At 42.9% G+C, this 24446-nt stretch overlaps 1 protein-coding gene across 1 annotated transcript; it reads right to left on the reverse strand.

The window, feature by feature from the left end:
* Positions 1–134: 134 nt before the first annotated feature.
* Positions 135–18623, reverse strand: CYP51A1 (cytochrome P450 family 51 subfamily A member 1). Its single transcript, XM_066354117.1, has 10 exons — positions 18299–18623; positions 16331–16429; positions 14199–14375; positions 12341–12467; positions 10936–11110; positions 7610–7729; positions 6632–6827; positions 3913–4008; positions 3175–3343; positions 135–948 (listed from the first exon to the last, which is right to left on the reverse strand). Exons 1-10 carry the CDS (start codon positions 18470–18472, stop codon positions 770–772), a joined length of 1512 nt encoding a protein of 503 aa, XP_066210214.1. The 5' UTR covers positions 18473–18623; the 3' UTR covers positions 135–769.
* Positions 18624–24446: the final 5823 nt, after the last annotated feature.

Genomic DNA, 24446 nt, shown 5'->3' on the forward strand with positions numbered 1-24446 from the left:
GGACCCCTGCCTTAGAGCCTCTATTTTGGGTTTTTCACAACGGTATGACCATGCGGAACCAGATACAGCTTTATCAGGTAAATGAAATATTTGGTAATTAAATCAAGTTAATGCAAGCACTCGAGAATTAATAATTACATTATTTATTTTTAAGGAAATGTAATTAAGTCATTGTCATAGATCTGTTTCCTACAGACAATACTTCTTCCTAAAGACATATTTTTCTACAACATAGTTTCATCAGTGCTAAGTATCATCATAACAAAACAATTAATAGGATTCTCTTTTACCCAAGGCTTTAAATTCTCTACCCACCCATCCTCATACAAACACCACCCCGTAAGTGAATAAATAACCTAAGGCTTCCAAGTACCTTATTGGGCTTTTATACTTGCAGATCCAGTCCAAGATTTGAATACCCTGAACTTACTTCCCAAGAGCAATGTATGCTCTTAAATATCTGGAAATTGTATTATTTAGAATCTGCCAATAACCAATATCCCCCTAAACGATATTACTCATGAGCTTGATTTCCTTAAATAAAGCATACACAGTAAAATACCCATCATAAAACTATTAGGAAATGTCTGAAATGTCATTAGAGTTTATGGAACCATTCAATGAAGAAAATATAAAAACTGTTAAGCTGGCTGTCTTTTAAAGTTACACAAAAAAGAGTACACTGAGAGTTGTTTCATAAACTTCATTCTCTTCAAATGCTTCTGCTGTTTACAGTGATGTTACATGTATTAGTTCCTTGCAATATTTTTCATTCTGATCTTCGTTTGTACCGGATGACTGGGTTTTCAGGGGTGTGAATCATGGTTGTATAATTCACAGTGGGAAAATAACCATTAATGAGATCAAATTCATATAAACGAAGCATAGTGGACCAAATTGTCTTGATTTGCACATAGGCAAAATTCTCCCCAATACACCGATGACGTCCTGTAAAACGAAAGTTTTCATAAAAATCAGTTGAAATTCTTTCTCACTTCTTTTAGCCTGGAGTGATGAAATTTGTTTAGCTGCAATTTAGGTGAAGAGCAGATACAAGTATTCTAATAAAAAGATGATATTCTTTTTACATTATACAAGAATATAAATAGTTAATAAAAATCCCAGGAGTATTTCAACATCTGTTTTTAGAGGAAATATCACTTGGATAATTATAAAGTTACTTTTACAAATCACTTTTTTTGAAACTTAACATCCATCTAGTTTAGATAGATGTAAAGTTGGAAATAAACAATGCTAATCCAATTTGGCAATATACTAAAATGTTCCTAGCATCTTTCCCAAGAGAACCCTAGTTAGTTAAGTCAATATAAACCTTCCAATCAAAACTTTAAAGGCCATAACAAAGGACAATGGAAGAATTAAAAAGGATTTAATAAACCTAAAATTGCAAAACATACTGAGTTTAAATTTGAAAGGCCAGGCCCTGGCCGGTTGGCTCAGTGGTAGAGCGTCGGCCTGGCATGCAGAAGTCCCGGGTTCAATTCCCAGCCAGGGCACACAGGAGAAGCGCCCATCTGCTTCTCCACTCCTCCCCCTCTCCTTCCTCTCTGTCTCTCTCTCCCCCTCCCACAGCCGAGGCTCCATTGGAGCAAAGATGGCCCGGGCGCTGGGAATGGCTCCTTGGCCTCTGCCCCAGGTGCTAGAGTGGCTCTGGTCGCAACAGAGCGACGCCCCGGAGGGGCAGAGCATCGCCCCCTGGTGGGCAGAGCGTCACCCCCTGGTGGGCGTGCCGGGTGGATCCCAGTCGGGCGCATGCGGGAGTCTGTCTGACTGTCTCTCCCCGTTTCTAGCTTCAGAAAAATACAAAAAAAAAAAAAAAAAAAAAAATTGAAAGGCCATATATATAGAAAAGCTGACAAGCTGATTCTACAATGTATATGGAATGCAAAGGACCTAGGATATCCAAAGCGATCCTGAAAAAATCAAGTTGGAAGGATTTAGACCAGGGGTCTCAAACTCAACTCAGCATGTGGGCCTCAGAGCAAGATCACAGCCATTCGGCGGGCCGCACTAGGTCTACAAAAGGCAACTGTTACGCAACACTTTTCAGTGTCACAAAACGACCAGAAACTGTAGTTCGCATCACAACTGCTGTTAACTAAGCTAATATCTACCTAGGATGCTAGAGAAATGAAAAATACAAGTAGGCCCCTAGGCTTACTTAATTTTATCCAAAATATTTTGAACTTCGTGGATTAGTCTGCGGGCCGCACAAAATTGTTCGGCGGGCCGCGAGTTTGAGACCCCTGATTTAGACTGACTTCAATACTAAAAGTATAGCAACATATTTTAATCTGTAACAAATATATAGTTGGTCTTCCTCTCACTGTTGGCATAGAGCTCCTCAAACTCTTGGAATTTCTTAAGTGGAAAAAGCAAGGCGTCTTTCCAGCCACCTTTTGAGTTTACTAACGAGGTGACTTTTAGAAAGCCCCTGAGGATGGTAGCTGCCTGCCAAGGGAACCAACCATGTGATCAGAGGGTTGGAAATGACTTCCAGGAGGAAGAGGTGTAGAATTAATGACTAAAGACCCATGGCTTAATCGTGCCTTTGTGATGAAGCCTCCACAAAAATCCTTAAAATACAAGGGGTGTTCAGAGTTTCCAGGTTGGTGACCACTGGAGGTGCTGGGAGGGGGGCAACCAGAGGGCACAGAGCTCCGTGCCCTTCTCCCACACCTTGCTCTATGCCTCTCTTCTTCATTCAGGATACTCCTGAGTTGTACGTTCAGGCTAGTAAATAAACTGTTTGCTGAGTTCTATGAGCCATTCTAACAACTTATGGGATCCCAAGGAGGGGATTGAGAACCTGTGATTTATAACGAGTTGGGTCAGAAGAACAGGTGACAACTGGACTTGCAAGTGTTATCTGAAATGGGGTGTGGGGAGCAGTCTTATGGGACTGAGCCTTTAACCAATGGGGACTTTGCTAACCCCAAGCAGAGAATGTCAGAAATGAACTGAATTGTAGGAACTCCGATAGTGTCCACAGAGAACTGATTTGGGAAAAATCCCTGCACGTTTGTAAAAATGTCCCCATTAGGAAAGGTTAAAGGTATTTGCAAATAAAATTCACACGGATTACTTTTGTTCTGATAACATCTGGCAAGCTATCAGAACAAGCACTTCAAATGTAAAATATAATCATCTTACCAGCTCCAAATGGCACATAGGCAAACTTCTCCCCTGATGCTGGATTGTCCTGTAAATAGCGATCAGGGTTAAAGTCCAGACGTTCACTCCATGAGTCCTTAAGCCTTTGATTGACGGTGGGAGAAACACACACCTGATGTCCTGGAGGAATGGTATACCCTGCCACAGTCTACCAATGGAATCAAATCATTTCATTAATTTTAAAATAGTTTAAAATAGTCTATCAAGTAATCAGGTCATTGTGTAATAAAGCATTAATATACATCAGATATACATATATTTAAAAACTTGCTAGATGATAGGCCAGCAAAAAATTATTTTAACCCAAGATGATTTCCAAATGATCCAATATTGTGCTACAAGTACATACACAAATAAAAAAGTCAATAATGCCTCAGAGGTAGGAGTGGAATTTCAAGGAGCCTAGCATTGTCTGAGTTTTACACTTCCATAGTTAAATTTTTTATACAACAAAACATTACTTTTTAAAGATAAAAATATGCATTTCCATTTGAAAAATCCTAATCATTAAATTTAAATACTGGGAACAGATTCACCTGTTTACTGTCTGTAGTTATGTGAAAAAAATTACCAGTATATATTTAGAATATGTAAAACAAAATTAAGCAGAAGTGATTATTCTATTTTTTAATTAAAAAAAATTCTCTTTCTGAAAATCATCTTTTTGAGAAATTAAAATTGGAGGCATAGAAGGGGAGCTCTAACCAAGAGACGCACCTGAGGAGTTTTGGCCATTCTCATCATGGTCATTATAGGAGGTCGAAGTCTTAATGTTTCTTTTATACAGCGATCAAGTAAATTTAAATCCTTGAGCTAAAAAGAGAAAACATTTCCTGAATTTTAAAAATATTTAACATACTTAAATAAGTCTTTTTTTTGTTGTTTAATGAGAAGAAGGGATGCAGAGACAGATTCCACCTGCGCCCCGACCGGATCCACCCAGCAAGCACACTAGGGAGTGATGCTCTGCCCATCATGGGGCATTGCTCCGTTCCAATTGAAGCATTTTTTTAGCGCCTGAGGCAGAGACCATGGAGCCATCCTTGGCGCCCTGGACCAACTCCCTCTAATTGAGCCATGACTGCAGGAGAGGAGAAGGAGAGGAGAAGACAGAGAGAGAAGCGAGGGGGGGGGGGGGTGCAGAAGCAGATGGGCATCTTTCCTGTGTGCCCTGACTGGGAATCGAACCCAGGACTTCCACATGCCGGGTGACGCTCTACCACTGAGCAAACCGGCCAGCGCCACTTCAACAGTACTTTAATTTAAATATTATGTTATAAATTAGAGTTTATTTAGTTAATTTTAAGTTAAAATTATCTTTTCTGGGTATTACAAAATAGCTTAGATTCTAGGTAGAAGTGCAGAAGTAAATGGTTCAAGGTAGCTGGGATTATCTTGTTCTTGTGGTGTCCAAGGCCAACAAGGGGAAAGAGGGCAAGGTATAACAGGAAGAGAGGAGATCACCCTGAAGAATGGCATAAAATAAATACAGAAATTCATCTAAAAAATAAAAAACTAGCAAAAATCATCCATGTAAGCTTTTCAAAACTTGGACACAGGCCCTGGCCAGTTGGCTCAGTGGTAGAGCGTTGGCCTGGAGTGAGGGGGACCCGGGTTCGATTCCCGGCCAGGGCACATAGGAGAGGCGTCCATTTGCTTCTTCACCCCCCCCCTCCTTCCTCTCTGTCTCTCTCTTCCCCTCCCGCAGCCAAGGCTCCATTGGAGCAAAGATGGCCCGGGCGCTAGGAATGGCTCCTTGGCCTCTGCCCCAGGCGCTGGAGTGGCTCTGGTCGCGGCAGAGCGACGCCCCAGAGGGGCAGAGCATCGCCCCCTGGTGGGCAGAGCCGTCGCCCCTGATGGGCGTGCCGGTGCATCCCAGTCGGGCACGTGCGGGAGTCTGTCTGACTGTCTCTCCCCGTTTCCAGCTTCAGAAATAATACCAAAAAAAAAAGAAAAAAAAAAAAAACTTGGACACAAATGGTTATAGCAGAATTATTGATAATTTACAAAAGGTGGAAACAACCAAATGTCCATCGAGGCTGGAGTGGATAAACAAGTGTGGCACACGCATCTGCTGGAATGTTACCAGGCAATAAAAGACAGAAGTACTGATACACACGACAGCATGGATTAGCCCTGAAAGCATGCTACATGAAAGATCATTCACAAAAGACCACTTAGTGTACAGTATGAATGTCCTACTGCACATACGTCCAGAAGAGGTGGTTCCACAGAGCAAACACAGATGAGTGGTTGCCAGAAGGAGGGTGCGGGGAAAGTGGAGGATAACTGCTAATGCATACTCGTTCTTCCGGAAGTGATGTGAATGTTCTAAAGTTAAGTTATGATGGTTTCACAATGATTAATGTATTTAGAAACCAGTAGATTGTATGGACATTTTAATATATTTAATTTATTGATTTTAGAGAGAGAAACACTGATTTGTTGTTACACTGATTTATGCATTCATTGATTGCTTGCTTGTATGAACCCTGACAGGATCAAACCTGCAAGCTTGGTGTGTCGGGACAGCGCTCTAACCCATTGAACTACCAGCCAGGGCTAACTAAGTGGATTATAGTATGTGAATTATACATCAATTAAGGCATTATTATTTTTATTTTTTATTTTTATTTTTATTTTTTTTGTATTTTTCCGAAGTTAGAAACGAGGAGAGACAGTCAGACAGACTCCCACATGCGCCCGACCGGGATCCACCCGGCACGCCCACCAGGGGGCGACGCTCTGCCCACCAGGGGGCGATGCTCTGCCCCTCCGGGGCGTCACTCTGCCGCTACCAGAGCCACTCTAGCGCCTGGGGCAGAGGCCAAGGAGCCATCCCCAGCGCCCGGGCCATCTTTACTCCAATGGAGCCTCGGCTGCGGGAGGGGAAGAGAGAGACAGAGAGGAAGGAGAGGGGGAGGGGTGGAGAAGCAGATGGGCGCTTCTCCTGTGTGCCCTGGCCGGGAATCGAACCCGGGACTCCTGCACGCCAGGCCGACACTCTACCACTGAGCCAACCGGCCAGGGCTGGGCATTATTTTAAAAGTCACTGAAATCAGAAATGAAAGAGGAGACATTACAACTGAACTTATAGAAATAAAAGGGATTATAAGAGAAAACTAGAACAATTGTATTCCAAAAAATTAGGTAATCTAGATAAAATGTATAAATTCCTAGAAAAACACAAACTACCAAAACTGACTCAAGAAGAAATAGACAACTTCGTAAACCTATCACAAGTTAAAGAAACTGAATTAGTAATCAAAAAACTTTTACAAAGAAAAGCAGACATAGAGATGGCTTGTCTTGTGAAATGTTAGACATGTAAGAAAGAATTATGACGATTCCTTATTTTTGCTTTTGTTACTAAACTGTCCCCTTTAAAAACTAGCCTCTGATACTCAAATAAGCTGGAAATGAAAATCCAACAAACCTGGTCGTAAGTTAAAGGAGGTAGATTTTCCCCACAGACTGTCTTCTGTTCTAAATAACATTTTTCTTGAAGTGCCTTGTCCCTGGCCAGAAAGAAGCCCATCCAGGCGCTAGTGGTTGAGGAAGTGTGCTGCCCTGCCAAGAGCAGTCCAATCAGCATGCCTGCCACTTCATCGTCTGTCAGAGGACGCCCGTCCCTACAGAATGACACACACACAACTTTAACATTTTGGCAGACACATTTCATGCTTCAACCTTTAAAAAAGGATCATACATAATAAATTAATTTTTCATGTAAAACAGTCTCTCATGCATTTGCCCATCAGAAATGAAAATTTTTTTTCCGTTCCAGAAATGACAGAGACCAACAGAAAATATGATTCTGACTGCAAAAGACTTCATCGTGGCCCTGGCCGGTTGGCTCAGTGGTAGAGCGTCGGTCTGGCGTGCGGAAGTCCCAGGTTCGATTCCCGGCCAGGGCACACAGGAGAAGCGCCCATCTGCTTCTCCACCTCTCCCCCTCTCCTTCCTCTCTGTCTCTCTCTTCCCCTCCCGCAGCCGAGGCTCCATTGGAGCAAAAGATGGCCCGGGCGCTGGGGATGGCTCCTTGGCCTCTGGCCCAGGCGCTAGAGTGGCTTTGTTAGCGACTGAGCGACGCCCCGGATGGGCTGAGCATCGCCCCCTGGTGGGCGTGCCGGGTGGATCCTGGTCGGGCGCATGCGGGAGTCTGTCTGACTGCCTCCCCGTTTCCAGCTTCAGAGAAATACAAAAAAAAAAAAAAAAAACTTCATCGTGATTTCTAGCAAACTTTTCACCGTGTACAGTCACAGGGGTGCCGTTAATTTATGTCTTATCGATTTAAAAAGTCCAAAGGTTATAGTTACCAATTTTGCCAGGATCATTCTTTTTTTAACTGGGCATATTATTTAACTGTGTAATCTCCTGCTTCAGCTTAGTATGTGATCTGAACAGCTCTTACTTGTAGGTAGAATCTAGTAAAGTTTGGAGAATGTCATCAATTTTTTCTTCTGATTGTCTGCGTTTCTGGATTGCCTTATAAAATATACTCTTGATCTCTCGATGAGCTCTGTCTCTGCGTCTAAAATTCAAAGATGGAAATAACTTCAAAAAAAAAACTTCAAAAAATTCTGACATCAAATTCCTTTTGAAAATGACCAGGAACTAGCTTAAAGCAACCTTATTCAACTAACTTTGATGACTCTAAAATAACTGACAAAACTCAGAACCAAGTTGAAAAAAAAGACACCATGAAAATCATGTATTTTTAGGAATTTCTAGGGTCATTTCAGTGCAAAAAAATGTGTTTTAACATATAGATCCCTGATTCTTCACACACTACCCTGTTCTAATTAAAGGTCTAAAACGACTGAAAAGATTATTCCTTTTTTTTTTTTTTTTTTTTTTTTTACAGAGAGAGTCAGAGGGAGGGACAGATAGGGACAAACAGACAAGAACAAAGAGAGATGAGAAGCATCAATCATCAGTTTTTCTTTGTGACACCTTAGTTGTTCATTGATTGCTTTCTCATATGCGCCTTGACTGCGGGCCTTCAGCAGACTGAGTAACCCCTTGCTCAAGCCAGTGACCTTGGGTCCAAGCTGGTGAGCTTTGCTCAAACCAGATGAGCCCGTGCTCAGGCTGGCGACTTTGGGGTCTCAAACCTGGGTCCTCCGCATCCCAGTCGACACTCTATCCACTGCACCACTGCCTGGCCAGGCAAAAAGATTATTCCTTTAGTATCATTTTTTGGTTGAACAGTGTAGCATATTCTTTTTCGGCTAACATGAAATTCTGATTTTAATGAAATGAACTCTTGAAGCAGATGGAGAGTCATTCTGGTTCTTCTATAGGATCTTGGGTTTGAAGAAGGCTAGGTTTTATTTAAGATTATTAAAACCTAGAATTTAGAACATGACTACAGCGTAAAGATTTGATTCTATTCATTTTCTGAGACAACAAAGTTTTATAGGGGGTAAAAATACCAGTAGAATCAGAAAACAAATTTCAACTCCCCAAATTTTATCTTTAAAATAGGGTGCCCACTAGGTAATAGGACCTGTGTTTTACATGAATTAAACCCACTTGACATCCTGTGAGGTAAAAGCTGTTATCCTCACACTTCCAGACAGCTGCATAAGATCACAGAGCCAGTGAGCAGTGGAACAAAAATGAAAACCAGGCAATCTGACTACCTCGCCCCCTCTTAATCAAGACTTCTACCAAAAATTACTGCCCTGCTTCACTATTAAGACTGTCACTGAGGATAATATGGCCAGAAGGGAAGATGTTGAAGTTTTAACAATATGAACACAACAGAGCAAAAAAACATAAGGCCTGTTAGGAAAAGGAATGGAATAACTCGGTTGAATCAGTTGAACTGAGTTAGAGAAAGATGGCTGGTGAAGGGCCTAGCACACCAAGCTCAGGAATTTCTAACTTCAGGAGACAGGGAAGGTGGAACTGGGCTCGACGCACATTCACGGAGAACCCACTGCAGGCCCAGTCCCGTGCTGAAACTGAGAGGTGCCCCTACCATGTAAGGCAGGGGTCTCAAACTTGCGGCCCGCCAAACAATTTTGTGCGGCCTGCAGACTAATCCACGAAGTTCAAAATATTTTGGATAAAATTAAGTAAGCCTAGGGGCCTACTTGTATTTTTCATTCCTCTAGCATCTTGCTCTGCGGCCCACATGCTGAGTTGAGTTTGAGACCCCTGAAGGTATTATGAATTCCAAAGAACTCCAGACCCTCCCCTGGCTTTCCCTTTCGCTCCCATGCTGTTTTTTTCTGTTGAGTAGAGAGAATTGGCAGACACACAAGGAAAAGTGCCGACTCAGCTCCTCTCCATCTCTCACCTGAACACTAATGAACCAACAATGGTAGAGAAAGCCTAGCAACATGCAAGTCCTGAGTGATACTTCTTTGTATCACAGACACTCCCCGCCATTTAGGTAACCCAACTACACTTGGCAAGGAGACAAAGAGGAAATTGAAGAAAGGTATTAATGTGTCAAACAGAAAAAAACTTCATTTACTATAAAATAGTCAAATGCTCGCTAACAAGTGCTTATAGGGCTGTATCGCTTTTAGGTAGAGTCAGAGATTTTCCTGAGCAGAAGGAATACATGAAATAAGTAGGATTTAAAATATTAGAACAGAGACACAAGTGACCTTTTTAATAAGCTGAAACTCACCTTAAATGAGCTCACTATAAAAAGAAAGCTTGTCGGCCCTGGCCGGTTGGCTCAGTGGTAGAGCGTCGGCCTGGCGTGCGGAAGTCCCGGGTTCAATTCCCGGCCAGGGCACACAGAAGAAGCGCCCATCTGCTTCTCCAACCCTCCCCCTCTCCTTCCTCTCTGTCTCTCTCTTCCCTTCCCACAGCCAAGGCTCCACTGGAACAAAAGTTGGCCCAGGCGCTGAGGATGGCTCTGTGGCCTCTGCCTCAGGCACTAGAATGGCTCTGGTCGCAACAGAGCGATGCCCGGATGGGCAGAGCATCGCCCCCTGGTGGGTGTACCGGGTGGATCCCAGTCAGGCGCATGCAGGAGTCTGTCTGACTGCCTCCCCATTTCCAGCTTCAGAAAAATACAAAAAAAGAAAATAATTTACAAAAAGAAAGCCTGTCTTGAATTCTTAGAGAAGAATGCAGACTTATAATCTCTTCAAATTTATTTGCTTAAAGTTTAATTTTTTTATTTTTCAATTATAGTTGAATTCAATATTATATTAGTTTCAAGTGTGCAGCATACACATGAGACATTATTTACTTATTTGTGACAGAGACAGAGGGAGGGACAGATAGTGACAGATAGAGAGGAAGGGAGAAAGATGAGAAGCATCAATTCTTCATTGTGGCACCTTAGTTGTTCATTGATTGCTTTCTCATATGTGCCTTTACCAAGGGGACACAGCAGAATGAGTGACCCCTTGCTCAAACCAGATGAGCCCGCACTCAAGCCGGCGACCTTGGGGGTTCAACCCTGGGTCCTCTGCGTCCCAGTCCAATGCTCTATCCACTGTGCCACTGCCTGGTCAGGCAGTCATGAGACATTTATATAACTTGCCAAGTGATCCCCCCAGTAAGCAGTATCTTGCACCAAACACAGTTATTACAATATTATTGACTACATTCGTCATGCTGTACTATACATCCCCATGACTCTTTTGTAACTGCCAATTTGTACCTCAGTTTGTTTAATGTTTAATTTTTACCTTTGTTAACACAAAGCATACCAACACTACAGTAACTATACAAAGTTAAATCACCAAAGGTAGTTCTTCATACCTGAAACTAGGCAAAGGGAGCCAACCTGGCAACAGCCAGGCTGCATGGCTAAAACCTCCATCCAAATCCGCATACAGTTGTGCCACCTTCTCATTGAGTTGACTTCTAATTTCCTTTCCATGCAAACAATGGCTGGCTGTTAAAATTATGAGCTCAGAAAGAGCTTCAAACAAATCTAGAGGGGAAAAGGTCATTCCCATTAATATTATCAAAATTTCTTTTGAAATGTCCTGTTTTCTTAGAAATACAAAATTGTAAAGGATAAATAAGAATAAAAACTTAAGCAACAAAGTCCTATTCATACCATCAGTACACTACATAATGCATACCATCAGTACACTACATAATGCATACCATCAGTACACTATATAATGCAAGAAAGATATAATACATTTTAAAAGATTTCCACTGGGCCCCTGCCAGATAGCTCAGTTGGTTAGAGCATCGTCCCGATACACAAAGGTTGCGGGGTTTAATCTCCAGTCAGGGCACATCCAGGAACAGATGTTTCTGTCCTCTCTCCCTCCCCCTCTCTCTAAAAATCAATAAATTAAAATAAAAAAAATTCTGGAAAGGGCTAAAATCAAACTTTTGGTAAAGGTAAAGCTTATGTATTTAAATTTACTTTTTTGATAGAATAAATCATTCCCATAGAACATTATTAGGTACTAAACATGTAATTAAATCAGTTAGACTTTTACTTGCCCATTGGAGGTAAAAAATAAACTTTCAAAAGTTTGTGGGGGTTTTTATTCAGTGGGAGGCAGGGAGGCAGAGATACTCCCTAATGCGCCCCAACTGGAATCCACCCAGCAAGCCCCCAATGGGGCGATTCTCTGCCCATCTGGGGCATTGCTCTGTTGCTCTGAAACTGAGCTAATATTTTAGTGCCTGACATGGAGGCCATGGAGCCATCCTCAGTGCCAGGGGCCAACTTGTTCCAACGGAGTCATGGCTGTGGGAAGAGAAGAGAGAAGGAGAGAGAGAAACGAGAGGGGGCGGGGTAGAGAAGCAGAAGGTCACTTCTCCTGTGTGCCCAAACCCAGAATCAACCCAGGACATCCACACGCCAGGCTGATGCTCTACCACTGAGCAAACCAGCCAGGGCCTGCAAAACTTTTACATTGTTTATTTAAAAATCTAATCATAACCATTTTTATATTATTTGTGCAACTGAGATGAATAATATATATATGTTAATTCATTTTAAGGTTTTGCTAGTGAGCTGCAATAATCACTTCCTCTAAGGTCTTTTGACTCCATAGCATGCTCTTTCTATAAAATTTAACATAGTTTTTTACATTGTTATAGTTTGTTTTTTATACACACATATATATCCTTACATTTCTAACTATAGAAATTAGAAATATTAAAGACAAATGCAAAACAAAAACATTCTGCTTACTTTTTTTTCCATTATCTCCCCAACTTTGAAAGTATTCCTTTGTTTCGCTTTCAATTATAGCAACATGCTGTCTAAAATGGGCTATGTTAAGGCCACTTTTTAACATCTTCTTCTGCTCCAAGAAAACCTTAAAGAAATTGAGGGCATACAGCATTAAAACACAATTGTGTTTTACCATGAGATCCATTTGGGTTATAAGACTCAAAGAAAATAACTTTCAGAAAAATAGAAAATAAAAACAGAAAAAGGTTTTTTAAAAACTACACTAAAGGCACTGGCTGGTTAGCTCAGTAGAGCATTGTCCTGATATGCCAAGGTTGAAGGTTCAATCCCTGGCCAGGGCACATACAAGAACCAGACAATGAATGCATAAATAAGTAGAACAACAAATTGATGTTTCTCCCTTTTTCTCTAAAATCAATTTTAAAAACTACACTGGTAGGGGAAACTTAGAGCATTTATGCATATAAGTAAAAGACACCTGTTACACAGGTCCTAGACAAATGATAAATTAGGAATCCCACTTCCTGACTTCTTTCCTATAAAACCTTTTCCCACTTCTGACTCCAGGACTTTGAAGAGGGCTCCAAAAACAACCCCTGTACCAGTGCAATGTCCCAAAGGTCCACTATGCTTTGATAGGTTTATATTTCTTAACATATTCTCCTGTTTTATTCCCAAAATAAATATCATTCCTCACTGACACTATCTTCCAGAAGTTTAGTTAGAATATAATACAGTCTTAATAAAGTTAATTCACACTAGACAACTAATGGTTTTAACCCTTTTCTATTATAAGAATCCGATAAGTTGAGTGGAAAAATGGATATATCTGTCCAGAGGACTTTTCCAGGGTTCTTGCTTATTTTGGCCTTGAGGAGAACCAACCATTTATTCCTCCCAAACTCCCCCACCCCAGAAACAACACTTAATGTCAACTGTCTTAACTACTAGTTGTTAGGGTACTAGGTAATGTGTGATACATTCACAGCCAGAGCCCACACCAAACAACTGGGCCAATTATCTGCTTTGTGTTTTACATCAACATGCAGCACTTTAATATTTGACTTTAGTAGGGAAAGAAATCACACAAACTTCTAAATCAAAGATCTCTAGCTCAAAAGAGCTCTTATGCTAGAATTTCAGGCAGGAGTGGGAAGGTAGGGCCTCCTAACATGAAAATGGGATTTTCTTGTTACCCTCTCAGATCAAATCCCAATGTCAAGTCATCATTGCTTCTATTTCTTTGTATAGAACACCATTTAAAATTGCTCAGCCCGTGCCAGCCACTATAAAACAAATACCCATTGTTGTCAGTTACTCATGGCTTTCCTTCCTTTAAATGTCTCATGATTCTCAAATAAAAAGTCTCATGATTCTCAGATTTTTGAACCAAGGAATAAACTCTTTCAACATTTTAAATGTATACTATTATACTACTAGCTATAACTAGTAGGGTATAGATTTATCTTCCTTTTTTTTTTTTTTTTTTTTTTTGTATTTTTCTGAAGCTGGAAACGGGGAGAGACAGTCAGACAGACTCCCACATGCGCCCACCGGGCATGCCCACCAGGGGCGAAGCTCTGCCGCGACCAGAGCCACTCCAGCGCCTGGGGCAGAGGCCAAGGAGCCATCCCCAGCGCCCAGGCCATCTTTGCTCCAATGGAGCCTTGGCTGCGGGAGAGGAAGAGAGAGACAGAGAGGAAGGAGGGGGGGGTGGAGAAGCAAATGGGTGCTTCTCCTATGTGCCCTGGCCGGGAATCGAACCCGGGTTCCCCGCACGCCAGGCCGACGCTCTACCGCTGAGCCAACCGGCCAGGGCAGATTTATCTTTCTTGAAGATAACAGTGTCACCTACTGGGTTAGGCACATCATATGCAACTCCCTTCCCAAACACAGGCGTTGTTAGACGACTGTAGACATCTTCTGCATTCAGGTCTTCATTTTTACTATTAAAAAGCAGTGCGGCAGCATCACTCCCCAGAAGATAAGTAAATGTCTTGCCCACCATCGTAAAACTAAACACAGGTCCATACTAAAGAGAAAAAAAGTACCCATATGGATGTTACCAAAAAATAGCACTAAGACACTAATTTCTTAAGTCACAAAACAACACATTATTGAAAATAAAAAAACATTCATAAATCTTAATGTAATTCTTCCCCAGTCTTTGTCCAAATTTATAATTATGTTCATCCAGTTGCAAATGGAATATAAATAAAATTTTTTATTGTTTTTTTCACTGTTTCTATTGAAAATTTTTTCTATCTTATAGACATGTCAGTAATCAACTATTCTTTCATTATTAGACATGAGTGATATGTCTATTTTTTTATTTGTATACAATCCTGAAGTGAATATCTTTGAGAATATAGACTCCCCCCACTTAGTTAAAGATAAATTTATAAGACTAGCTAAAGAATATGACCTTTCTTATGACACTTGCTATGTGAAGATACCAGAAGTTTTAGTTATTTCATGCAACAATGTGCTTCAGTTTCCCTCACCTAAAAAATGGGGAAAATAGTACCTACATCATAGAACTGTTGTCAATATTCAATAAATTAACATATATTTTCAAGAATGTTATATATGTTAGAATATACATAATATATATAATACATATATATAAGATATATATATGTACTCTATATTAGAGTACATATATATATTTTAGTGCCTTGGACATAAATATTATATAAGTGTTTTATTGTTATTATTACTACTACTAAAAACATAAACTTGGAAATCAAACTATATGTAAACCCTAGATTGGTCACAAGCTAGCAGTGAGCTTACGAACAAATTATATCACCTGTTTCTCAGTTTTAGCCTGTATAAAATGAATATACCTAAAGGGATTTGTTGGCCTTCACTGAAGTAAACTATAAAGTACTAAGTACTGATACAAGTGTTTTATAATTATTAGTGTAATAGGAAGAAAAGAGAATAAGATAGTATAGCCATAAACAGGTTTGTATATTTTAAATTGAGAACATGAGCTAGTTCCCATTGATGATTTTTTATTTCTCTTTAAAGAGAACACAAAGTCATCTGCTTTGATAGAAAGGTAGGAATATTCAGACATTTATAAAAATAAAGATTTGAATTAGTCACTGTAATGAATGGTAAAGTAAGCCAACCACAAGAACATAACAGGATTGTTGAAGAGTATTCAAAGTTTATTTAAGGTAAAGCAGGCAATTATGGTGCTAAAAAGGAGAAAATGATTAACAGGCTCCTTCTAAGGTTGGGATTTTACCAAATTAACATAATGAAAAGATCCAGGGGCAAGTCAAATTATGGCCCACCACTCAAATGATGGGCCATGGTCCCAAAGTAGAGGAAGAAGGAAAGTAAAGAAAGCCGGCTGACAGATCAGAACAAAGTAAATGGAACTATGGACTGGAAGAGCTAATGAAGTCAAAGATGGTTATAATGGAAGGAGTTGCACAGGCAAACAAGGAAAAGGAGTTTTGTGGTCTAAGAATAGGGTGTCTATATTCTTATTGTGGAGGTGAAAATTAAGAATAATGACAAGTTCAAGGTGAAATGTGGAGTAAATGGCTGAATTGGTATGAGATAGCTCATTGGAGAGAAGGAGGGCAAAGATTTGAGTGGCCATAGTGTTGTGTGTGTCATTTAAATAGAACTGAAGTCACAGAAGACATGGAGGGCAGGTTAGAAAGTTCCACAGATGCACGGTTAAGAAAAAGATGAGTTAACTACGATCAATGAGTACAACATTTATGCCCGTAATTTTTGCAAGAACTACAGGTTTTCTCAGTGGTATCTCCTAGATCACCCCAGGACATGGGAGAAGTTAAGAGGGTCTCCAAGGCCCCCTCCAGCTTTTAAAGAGGAACAACTCCAATTTTACCAGTTTCTATACCTGAGATAAACATAAGATCACAATTTTTTTTAATGTTCTGCCATTTAAAAGTTTGAAAAGCACTAATTTCTTGTCCTCTAATCATTCGGAAGACTTACCTTCTCATATGCATTTTCTAGGAATTCAATTGGACTTTTCCCAAATGCTATGGCATGCCCAAGAAATGGAATTGGAGAGAAAATGTATGGTGGACTTTTCTGCAAGAGAAAACAAAAAACTTCCAGTTCACATTTTAAGAGAGAAATCCAGTGAGGTTCATGACTAAATGAAATTTGCCATTAATACTAAAAAGTTATGAAAAAATGAAGCATCGAAAATAATAAAGAACAGCCAAAATGCAAATATCTTAGGAAAATATCCATAGTAAAAAGAACAGAAACTCAAAACATGGTGTAAGATAAATGACTAGACAAACACTAAGGTATTGCAATTATAAAAGCTGAACATTGTCCAGAATGTTCAATACTATCATTGGTGGCTCTAGCAACTTTCTTAAACATTAGTAGCAAACACACATATATGCACACACAATTCAGCAGAAAAATCAAACTGTAGTTTCTTCACCACTTATTCCCACCACCACTCATAATTTTAGTCCCAGAATCTTGCCTAAAGAAGGTATAGAAAAAAGCAAACAGCCTGACTAGGCTGTGGCGCAGTGGATAGATCGGACTGGGATGCTAAGGACCCAGGTTCGAGACCCCGAGGTCGCCAGCTTGAGCGAGGGCTCATCGGGCTTGAGCAAAAGTTCACCAGCTTGGACCCAAGGTTGCTGGCTCAAGCAAGGGATTACTTGGTCTGCTGAAGGCCCACGGTCAAGGCACGTATGAGAAAGCAATCAATGAACAACTAAGGTGTCAAAACGAAAAACTGATGATTGATGCTTCTCATCTCTCTCCGTTCCTGTCTGTCTGTCCCTGTCTATCCCTTTCTCTGACTCTCTCTCTGTCCCTGAAAAAAAAGAAAAGAAAAAAGCAAACAGTAAACTGAGGTAGAGAGATACGGGAAATGTTTAAGAAGTGACATATATCAATGAACAGAACACAGCTCATGCTTCTTTCACTGCAGATGAACTAGACCCACTGACTTTAGAGAGGAGATCCACTCTAGCAGGAACTCTTGGGCATAAAAGGTACTTCAGATGCCCCAAAGTGAGACTTGTAGTCTGACTTTGCAATATTAAATCTCCTGGAAATCAAATTTGCAATGATGAAAAAGCATGAGACTCCTCAGATCTTTGTTGGCCTCAAATATATAGTAAGGAGCACTGAAAATTCATTCTTCAGAAAATAGTAACAATCTTAAAATACTAAAGCTACCTTTCTTTCCAAAGACAAATACCATTTCTTCAAAAATCCCACGTGTATAAAAAATAACTGCCCCAAGCCTGTTACATCCAAAAAAAAAATTATTTTAAAAGCTACTTGGTCAATAGTTTGTACATTCCATTGCCAGTAATAGTGTAGTTTTTAAAAGCTGCTGGTTGTTGGCTGGTTAAGGATGCATTCATCAAGTAGAGAAATATGAAGCTCTAGTCAATAAAGCCAATAAATTAGAGAAATTGTTTTTATTAGCATCTTAGGAAGGTCCCTACAGCACTCCAATCACTCTCATTCTACCAAACTGAACACATCCCCCCTTCATGCTGCTAAAAATCGCGATCAGGGGCAAGGCCACAGCCCACGGGACCACACAAGGGCAGTCACTAGGACGACGGCCACCACGGCCCCCTCCAGACCTGCAACACCCTATGGCGGCCAGTACGGCTACCAGGGCACTCAGCGCCACAGCCCTGGCCCACAGCCTCCAGTTCTGCCGCGGCCATTCCGGCCACCAGTATCGCGCCCAGCACACAATCAATGTGACCAAAAACGCGACAAGCACGACCCCGGCCAGGCCCGTCAGCAGCAAAGCCAGCAAGGCCAGTGCAGTGGCGGCTAACCCTCGACCCCCGCGCGCCCGCCACCAACGCGCAGCGGGGGCACAGCTGCGGTTCCCGCCCCCGCTAGCCTTTCTGCCACGTTATTTGTCGTGCCCCCCTACCGCACCCCCAAAGATGCACGTACCGCCCCGGCTGCCAGGGGGGCAAGGTGGCCGATGGCAAGGCGGAGCAGGTAGACCAGGCTGAGCGTGAAGGCGCAGGCGATCAGTAGCATGGACAGAAGGTTGCCGCCTGCCACCTGCTCCATCGCCTGCTCCAACACCGACCCGCCCGCCTGCAGAAACCCCAGCAACACCATCCCAGAAGCTTCGATTCGCCGGAGACGCTGGAGGCCGAGGTCGCCGCCGTTCCTCCGAATCAACGGAGCGAGAGAAGTCGGCAGATGGGCGTCCGGGGGCGGCCCCGGCCCCAGGTCTCTTACTAACCCCAGACCCACCCCCTATTCCCGGTCCCGCGCGCACCACTTGGTGCGTCACAGGGCGGGGGCGGGGCCTGACGCTGGCCACGCCCCTCAGTGTGGACTCTATAACGCAAGTGTCTCCTTACGCCTGGAGAGCGCACCTGAAGAAGCTGGCTGCACCTATGGCATAGGTCGTGCGGGGACGGACTAGAATGTGCGTTTAAGAGGAGATCACCCCCTGGGAATCCTGGGCCACCCGAGCACGTGTGCTCTAGATGTAGGGCGTCAGGAAGAGACGCTGAGGACGCGGGCGGAGGGATCTCAAGGCGATGATCACGATGGTCCCGCCGGCGGCAGCGCATTCTGTGATTGCACCGCAGGCGCGTGAGGCGATCTCAGCCTATGTCGCGTCAGCGGGGCGGGTGCCGTGAGCTCCGCCCCCAGCCTGGGCGCGGGGGCCCGCTGCACCTGAGCGTGTGCAGGGGCCACGGCCTGGGGACTCGAGCGACAGCCCCAGTTAGACAGGTGGAGGAAGATTGTGAAACACGCCCGCTACGAGCTGAAGTGGGGGACGATGAGGTTAGTCCCGTCTCACCCTATCTGCAGTTGTTTAACGAGTCTGACAGGTGTTAACATGTGACCAGAAAGGTAACAAATCTTGCTAATTGGGTATGCTGGGTTACACGGGAACAGGTTTTCCAAAATAAAATTTTATGTTAACGGCTGTCGTGACCTGTTTGAGCCAACAGTTTCTACTTTGGCCGTTTAGCGGGAATTCAGCCCCGCCGCCTTCATCTCATCCGCCCTTGTGGTTTCCAGTGAGCATGTCTGTCAAGGGAGTGCCAAGTGTAAGTCTCCTGGTTGCTGTCGCCAGCCGTGGCTGGAGTTAGTGGCTGTAGACAGTCAACAGAGCTAAGTATTGTGCTGGGCGCTGGGGCTACAGCAGCGAGTGAGAACATCGCAAGGCCCTCGGGGGAGGGGCAGGGACCCCCAGCTGCCTGCCGGACACCCTCGCCCGGAGCTCTCCCTACCTTCCCAGTCGGCAAATCCAGAACACCCACCGTCTCCTTCCAGCCCCCCGCAGCAGTGGCAGAGCCCCGTTGTTTCAGAGACCCCCCAGGAACATGCTGTCGGTGTTGATCTGGGGCGGGGGAGGGGAGTAGGTACAGGGAAGGACACTTCTCACTGGAAGAGCCAAAGACGGGGTCCACCGACCATCGCAAAAAAAGACCCTGGAGGCTACCCTGTCCATCCCTTCCCCCCACGCCCCGTCCTGTGGGACTGGCGGTCCGCGTGATTCGTGGGCGCCAACACCCCCCACCCCGGGCCTGTAAGTGAGATTGCAGGTTAACTACTGTAAGGAGAGGAGCGCACAGGGAAATGTGATCATGAGAACAGTTTAGTGACACTGCTGAGGAGAAGAATAAATGCCTTTGTAACAGCAAAAGAAAAAAGAAAGTCATTGAAATTAAACAACCTTTATTCAGTGTTGGAATTCAAAGAATTTAACAACCATTCTCTGCCCTAATGACTGTTTTAAGTATAAAAAAAAGATAAACCCAAAGGTAGTCTATTATTTCATGCATTTAATAAATAAGAATAAAAGAGGTACTCAAAACTAGATTATGTTATAAGAAAGAATTTTAAAATATTAATGAAAAAATATCAGCCTGAACAGGTGGTGGCACAGTGGATAGAGCACAGGACTGGGACGCAGAGGTCCCAGGTTAGAAACCCCGAGGTTCTGGGCTTGAGTGCCAGCTTATCTGTCTTGAGCACAGGCTCATCAGCTTGAGCCACAGGTACCTGGCTTGAGCATGGGATCATAGACATGACCCCATGGTCGTTGGCTTGAGCCCAAAGGTCACTAGCTTGAAGCCCAAGGTCCCTCATTTTAGCCCAAGATTGCTAGCTTGAGCAAGGGGTCACTCGCTCTGCTGTAGCCCCTGGGACAAGGCACATATGAGAAAGCAATCAATGAACAACTAAGGAACTGCAACGAAGAATTGATGCTTCTCATCTCTCTCCCTTCCTGTCTGTCTGTCCCTATCTGTCCCTCTCTCCAACTCTGTCAATATATATATATATAACAAATAATACCTGACAAAAAGACAACAAAACTGATATTTAGGATATTTCCAGCCTGACTGGGCGGTGGCGCAGTGGGTAGAGCGTCAGACTGGGATGTGGTGGACCCAGGTTCGAGACCCTGAGGTCGCCAGCTTGAGCATGGGCTCATCTGGTTTGAGCAAAGCTCACCAGCTTGGACCCAAGGTCACTGGCTCGAGCAAGGGGTTACTTAGTCTGCTGAAGGCCCATGGTCAAGGAACATATGAGAAAGCAATCAATGAACAACTAAGGCAGGGGTCCCCAAATTTTTACACAGGGGGCCAGTTCACTGTCCCTCAGACCGTTGGAGGGCCAGAATATAAAAAAACTATGAACAAATCCCTATGCACACTGCATGTATCTTATTTTAAAGTAAAAAAGCAAAATGGGAACAAATACAATATTTAAAATAAAGAACAGTAAATTTAAATCAACAAACTGACCAGTATTTCAATGGGAACTATGCTCCTCTCACTGACCACCAATGAAAGAGGTGCCCCTTCCAGAAATGCAGCAGGGGCCGGATAAATGGCCTCAGGGGGCTGCATGCTGCCCACGGGCAGTAGTTTGGGGACACCTGAACTAAGGTGTCACAACCGAAAAACTGATAATTGATGCTTCTCATCTCTCTCCGTTCCTGTCTGACTCTCTGTGTAAAAAAAAAAAAAAAAAGAAGTGACCAGCTTGAGCCCAAGGTCACTGACTTAAGCAAGGGGTCACTTGGGCTGCTGTAGTCCCCAGTCAAGGCACATATGAGAAAGCAATCAATGAACAACTAAGATGCCGCAATAAAAAATTGATGCTTCTCGCCCTGGCTGGTTGGCTCAGTGGTAGAGCGTCGGCCTGGCGTGCAGAAGTCCCGGGTTCGATTCCCAGCCAGGGCACACAGGAGAAGTGCCCATCTGCTTCTCCACCCCTCCCCCTCTCCTTCCTCTCTGTCTCTCTCTTCCCCTCCTGCAGCCCCCGCAGCCGCAGCCCAGGCTCCATTGGAGCAAAGATGGCCCAGGCGCTGGGGATGGCTCCTTGGCCTCTGCCCCAGGTGCTAGAGTGGCTCTGGTCGTGGCAGAGTGATGCCCCGGAGGGGCAGAGCATCGCCCCCTGGTGGGCATGCCGGGTGGATCCCGGTCGGGTGCATGTGGGAATCTGTCTGACTGTCTCTCCCCGTTTCCAGCTTCAGAAAAATACAAAAAATTTTTTAAAAATAAAAAAAAATTGATGCTTCTCATCTCTCTCGCTTCCTGTCTGTCCCTCTCTCTGTCTCTCTCTGTCTCTGTCACAAAAAAAAACGCCCCCCAAAGCAAAGTTCACTCTTGAATCAATACAAATTGCAGCCATTTCTACAGAGAGTTCTTCCATTCAAACTGGGCTTTGAGCCTCTGCTCACATTTCCATAATTCCTCAATAAGGAATTATGCTTATTGACAGGAATTATGCTTTACAGGAAGTGTGAATTCTTTAAAATGCCCTAAACCAGTGGTCGGCTAACTCAGTCAGCAGAGCCACATATCAACAGTACAACAATTGAAATTTCTTTTGAGGGCCAAATTTTTTAAACTTAAACTATATAGGTAGGTACATTCCTTATCGAGGTAGCGCCCACATGTGGTATTTTGTGGAAGAGCCACACTCAAGGGACCAAAGAGCCGCATGTGGCTTGGGAGCCACGGTTTGCCGACCATTGCCCTAAACCACACTGTACATATGAATTTACCTTTACAGTTTTATTGAAGGATAGATAATAAAATTTTGAAAGAGAAAAACTAAAAAATCAGATGCTAAAGTCAAAGAACAAAATGTTAAACAGTTCACAAGGACTAGAAGTTCCCTTCATGGACACAGCAGTATCTGCTTGTATTGCCTAAAATGTACTTATCTGTCAGTGACAGATGCATTTCACTGCTCCTCAGTAAAGGGACTTTATTTCCTACTGTAAAAAAAATCTCCATGTGGGAGAAATTTAATTTCTACCCACAGAGATTATGTCATCCCAGGATCCACAGCCTACACCTAAACCCAAACCCAAACCCAGCCTTACCCCTCCCCAGCAAGGCTGTTCACAGGACACAATTACACGAAACATTTCTCTTGAGTTTTTCAGTAAGTGGCAGTTAAGCAAAACTGTCCCATTTGACACCTCAAGTCTAGACCCCTCAAGTCTCTATACTGCTGTGAAATGAAATGTGTATCTTTTTTTCCATTGATATTTTGAGAAAGAGGAAGTCAGTGAGAGAGAGAAGCATCAACTTGTCATTCCACTTACCTAAGTTGTGCACCCATTGATTGCTTCTCCTATGTGCCCCGACTTACGCTTGACCTGTTGACCTCAGGGGTCAAGCCAGTGCCCTTGGGATCTAGCCCATGACCTAGGCACTCCAGGACGATGCTCTGTTCACTGGACCACCAGCCAGGGCCATCTTCACTCACTTCTGTAGTTTTCTGGTAACTCGTTGTACCAAACACACACATCCACTAAGGACAAACACTTCTCAGCTCTGGGATGATGCAAGGCTGAGTAAAGGAAGAGAAACATCTTCCTAAATGCAGCTGAATTCATACAGATTTCCCTGCTTTGAACAGAGATGACACTGTACATGCAGAGAGAAGTAGTTGCCCATTGTGCATCCTCTGGGTTTCAAACTATGCCAACCAGAGCATTTGATATAATAGGACTATCTACTGCTGATGGACAGTTTATAGTGACACAAAAGGTTTGGCAGTAGCTTTGAGATTATATCTTTACTGTAATAGGTCACAGCTAATTATCACTATTTTTTCTTTGATGCTTGCACTTGGTGTCATATCCAAGAAACAATTGCTTGACCCAACGTTATGAAGATTCATGCCTGTGTTTTCTTCTAAGAGTTTTATAGTTTTACATTGTATGTATAGGACCAATCACTTTTGAGTTCATTTTTGTATATAGTGTGAGATAGGGGTCCATAGTCATTCTTTTGCATGTGGATATTCAGTTGTCCCAGCATAATATATTGAAATGCTTGTTTTAGAAACCATGTGTCTGTCAAAGAGGCAACAACTATGGGTCCTGGTTCTGGGTTTGAAATATAGAGCCTGCATCTAATAAAGATATATATACACATACATACCCTGTTGGTTCTGTGTCTCTGGAGAACCCTACACAGCTGGATTCCATCTCTCTCTCCACCCAGCTTCAGAAAGACTACCATAAGCTGTGCATGACAGACCAAGACTGCAGGACCCATAAACTACCAGCAGAAAGAGTGCATCTTCCCTGATAGCTGTACAGAAAGAAAGGTCCAAAGGAAATTCTTAATGGCCTGGCTTGAGTCAAATGTCTTTCCCTGAGTCATTCGCTGCAGTTAGATGGGTAGAGGACCTTGGTATTAGTAGCTTCAGGGGTGGGGGAAGAGGATTGTATATGACAAGGTCAGCTCCACCTAAAATATAGGAAATGGTTTCCCCATACAAAAGAATATTTCTGATAGAAAGGGAGAGGCAGCCATGACAGGCAAGGCACCACTCACCAGTCCTATCTGGACACTCAGAGGATTACTGACCCAGGCCTTGCTTTGTGTGTAACAGAGCTCTCCCGTTCCTAATGGAAAAACAGTAGGGATAGTACATTGATTTCAGTTTTTAAGCCAGTATCTAAAACGAAACCACTCTGCTTTCTAACTCCAATAAAAGTTACTAATGTCCTAACTGCCTATAAATCTGGGGTCATATAAAAACATTATATTAAAAAAAAATTTTAAGTAGAATTATTTGTTTTTAAATTCATTAC

Source organism: Saccopteryx leptura, chromosome 12 (genome assembly GCF_036850995.1).
Source record: "Saccopteryx leptura isolate mSacLep1 chromosome 12, mSacLep1_pri_phased_curated, whole genome shotgun sequence".
In the NCBI taxonomy this organism is placed as follows: domain Eukaryota; kingdom Metazoa; phylum Chordata; class Mammalia; order Chiroptera; family Emballonuridae; genus Saccopteryx; species Saccopteryx leptura.

Excerpts from the sequence above, each read along its gene's own strand:
- CYP51A1 (XM_066354117.1), bottom strand. The coding sequence starts at position 18,472 with ATGGTGTTGCTGGGGTTTCTGCAGGCGGGCGGGTCGGTGTTGGAGCAG. Across the intron at positions 14,376-16,330 it reads TAGAAAATGCATATGAGAAG|TATGGACCTGTGTTTAGTTT; the intron begins GTAAGTCTTCCG and ends TTTTCTCTTTAG. Across the intron at positions 11,111-12,340 it reads GGGAGATAATGGAAAAAAAA|ATTTGTTTGAAGCTCTTTCT; the intron begins GTAAGCAGAATG and ends TTTCCCCTCTAG.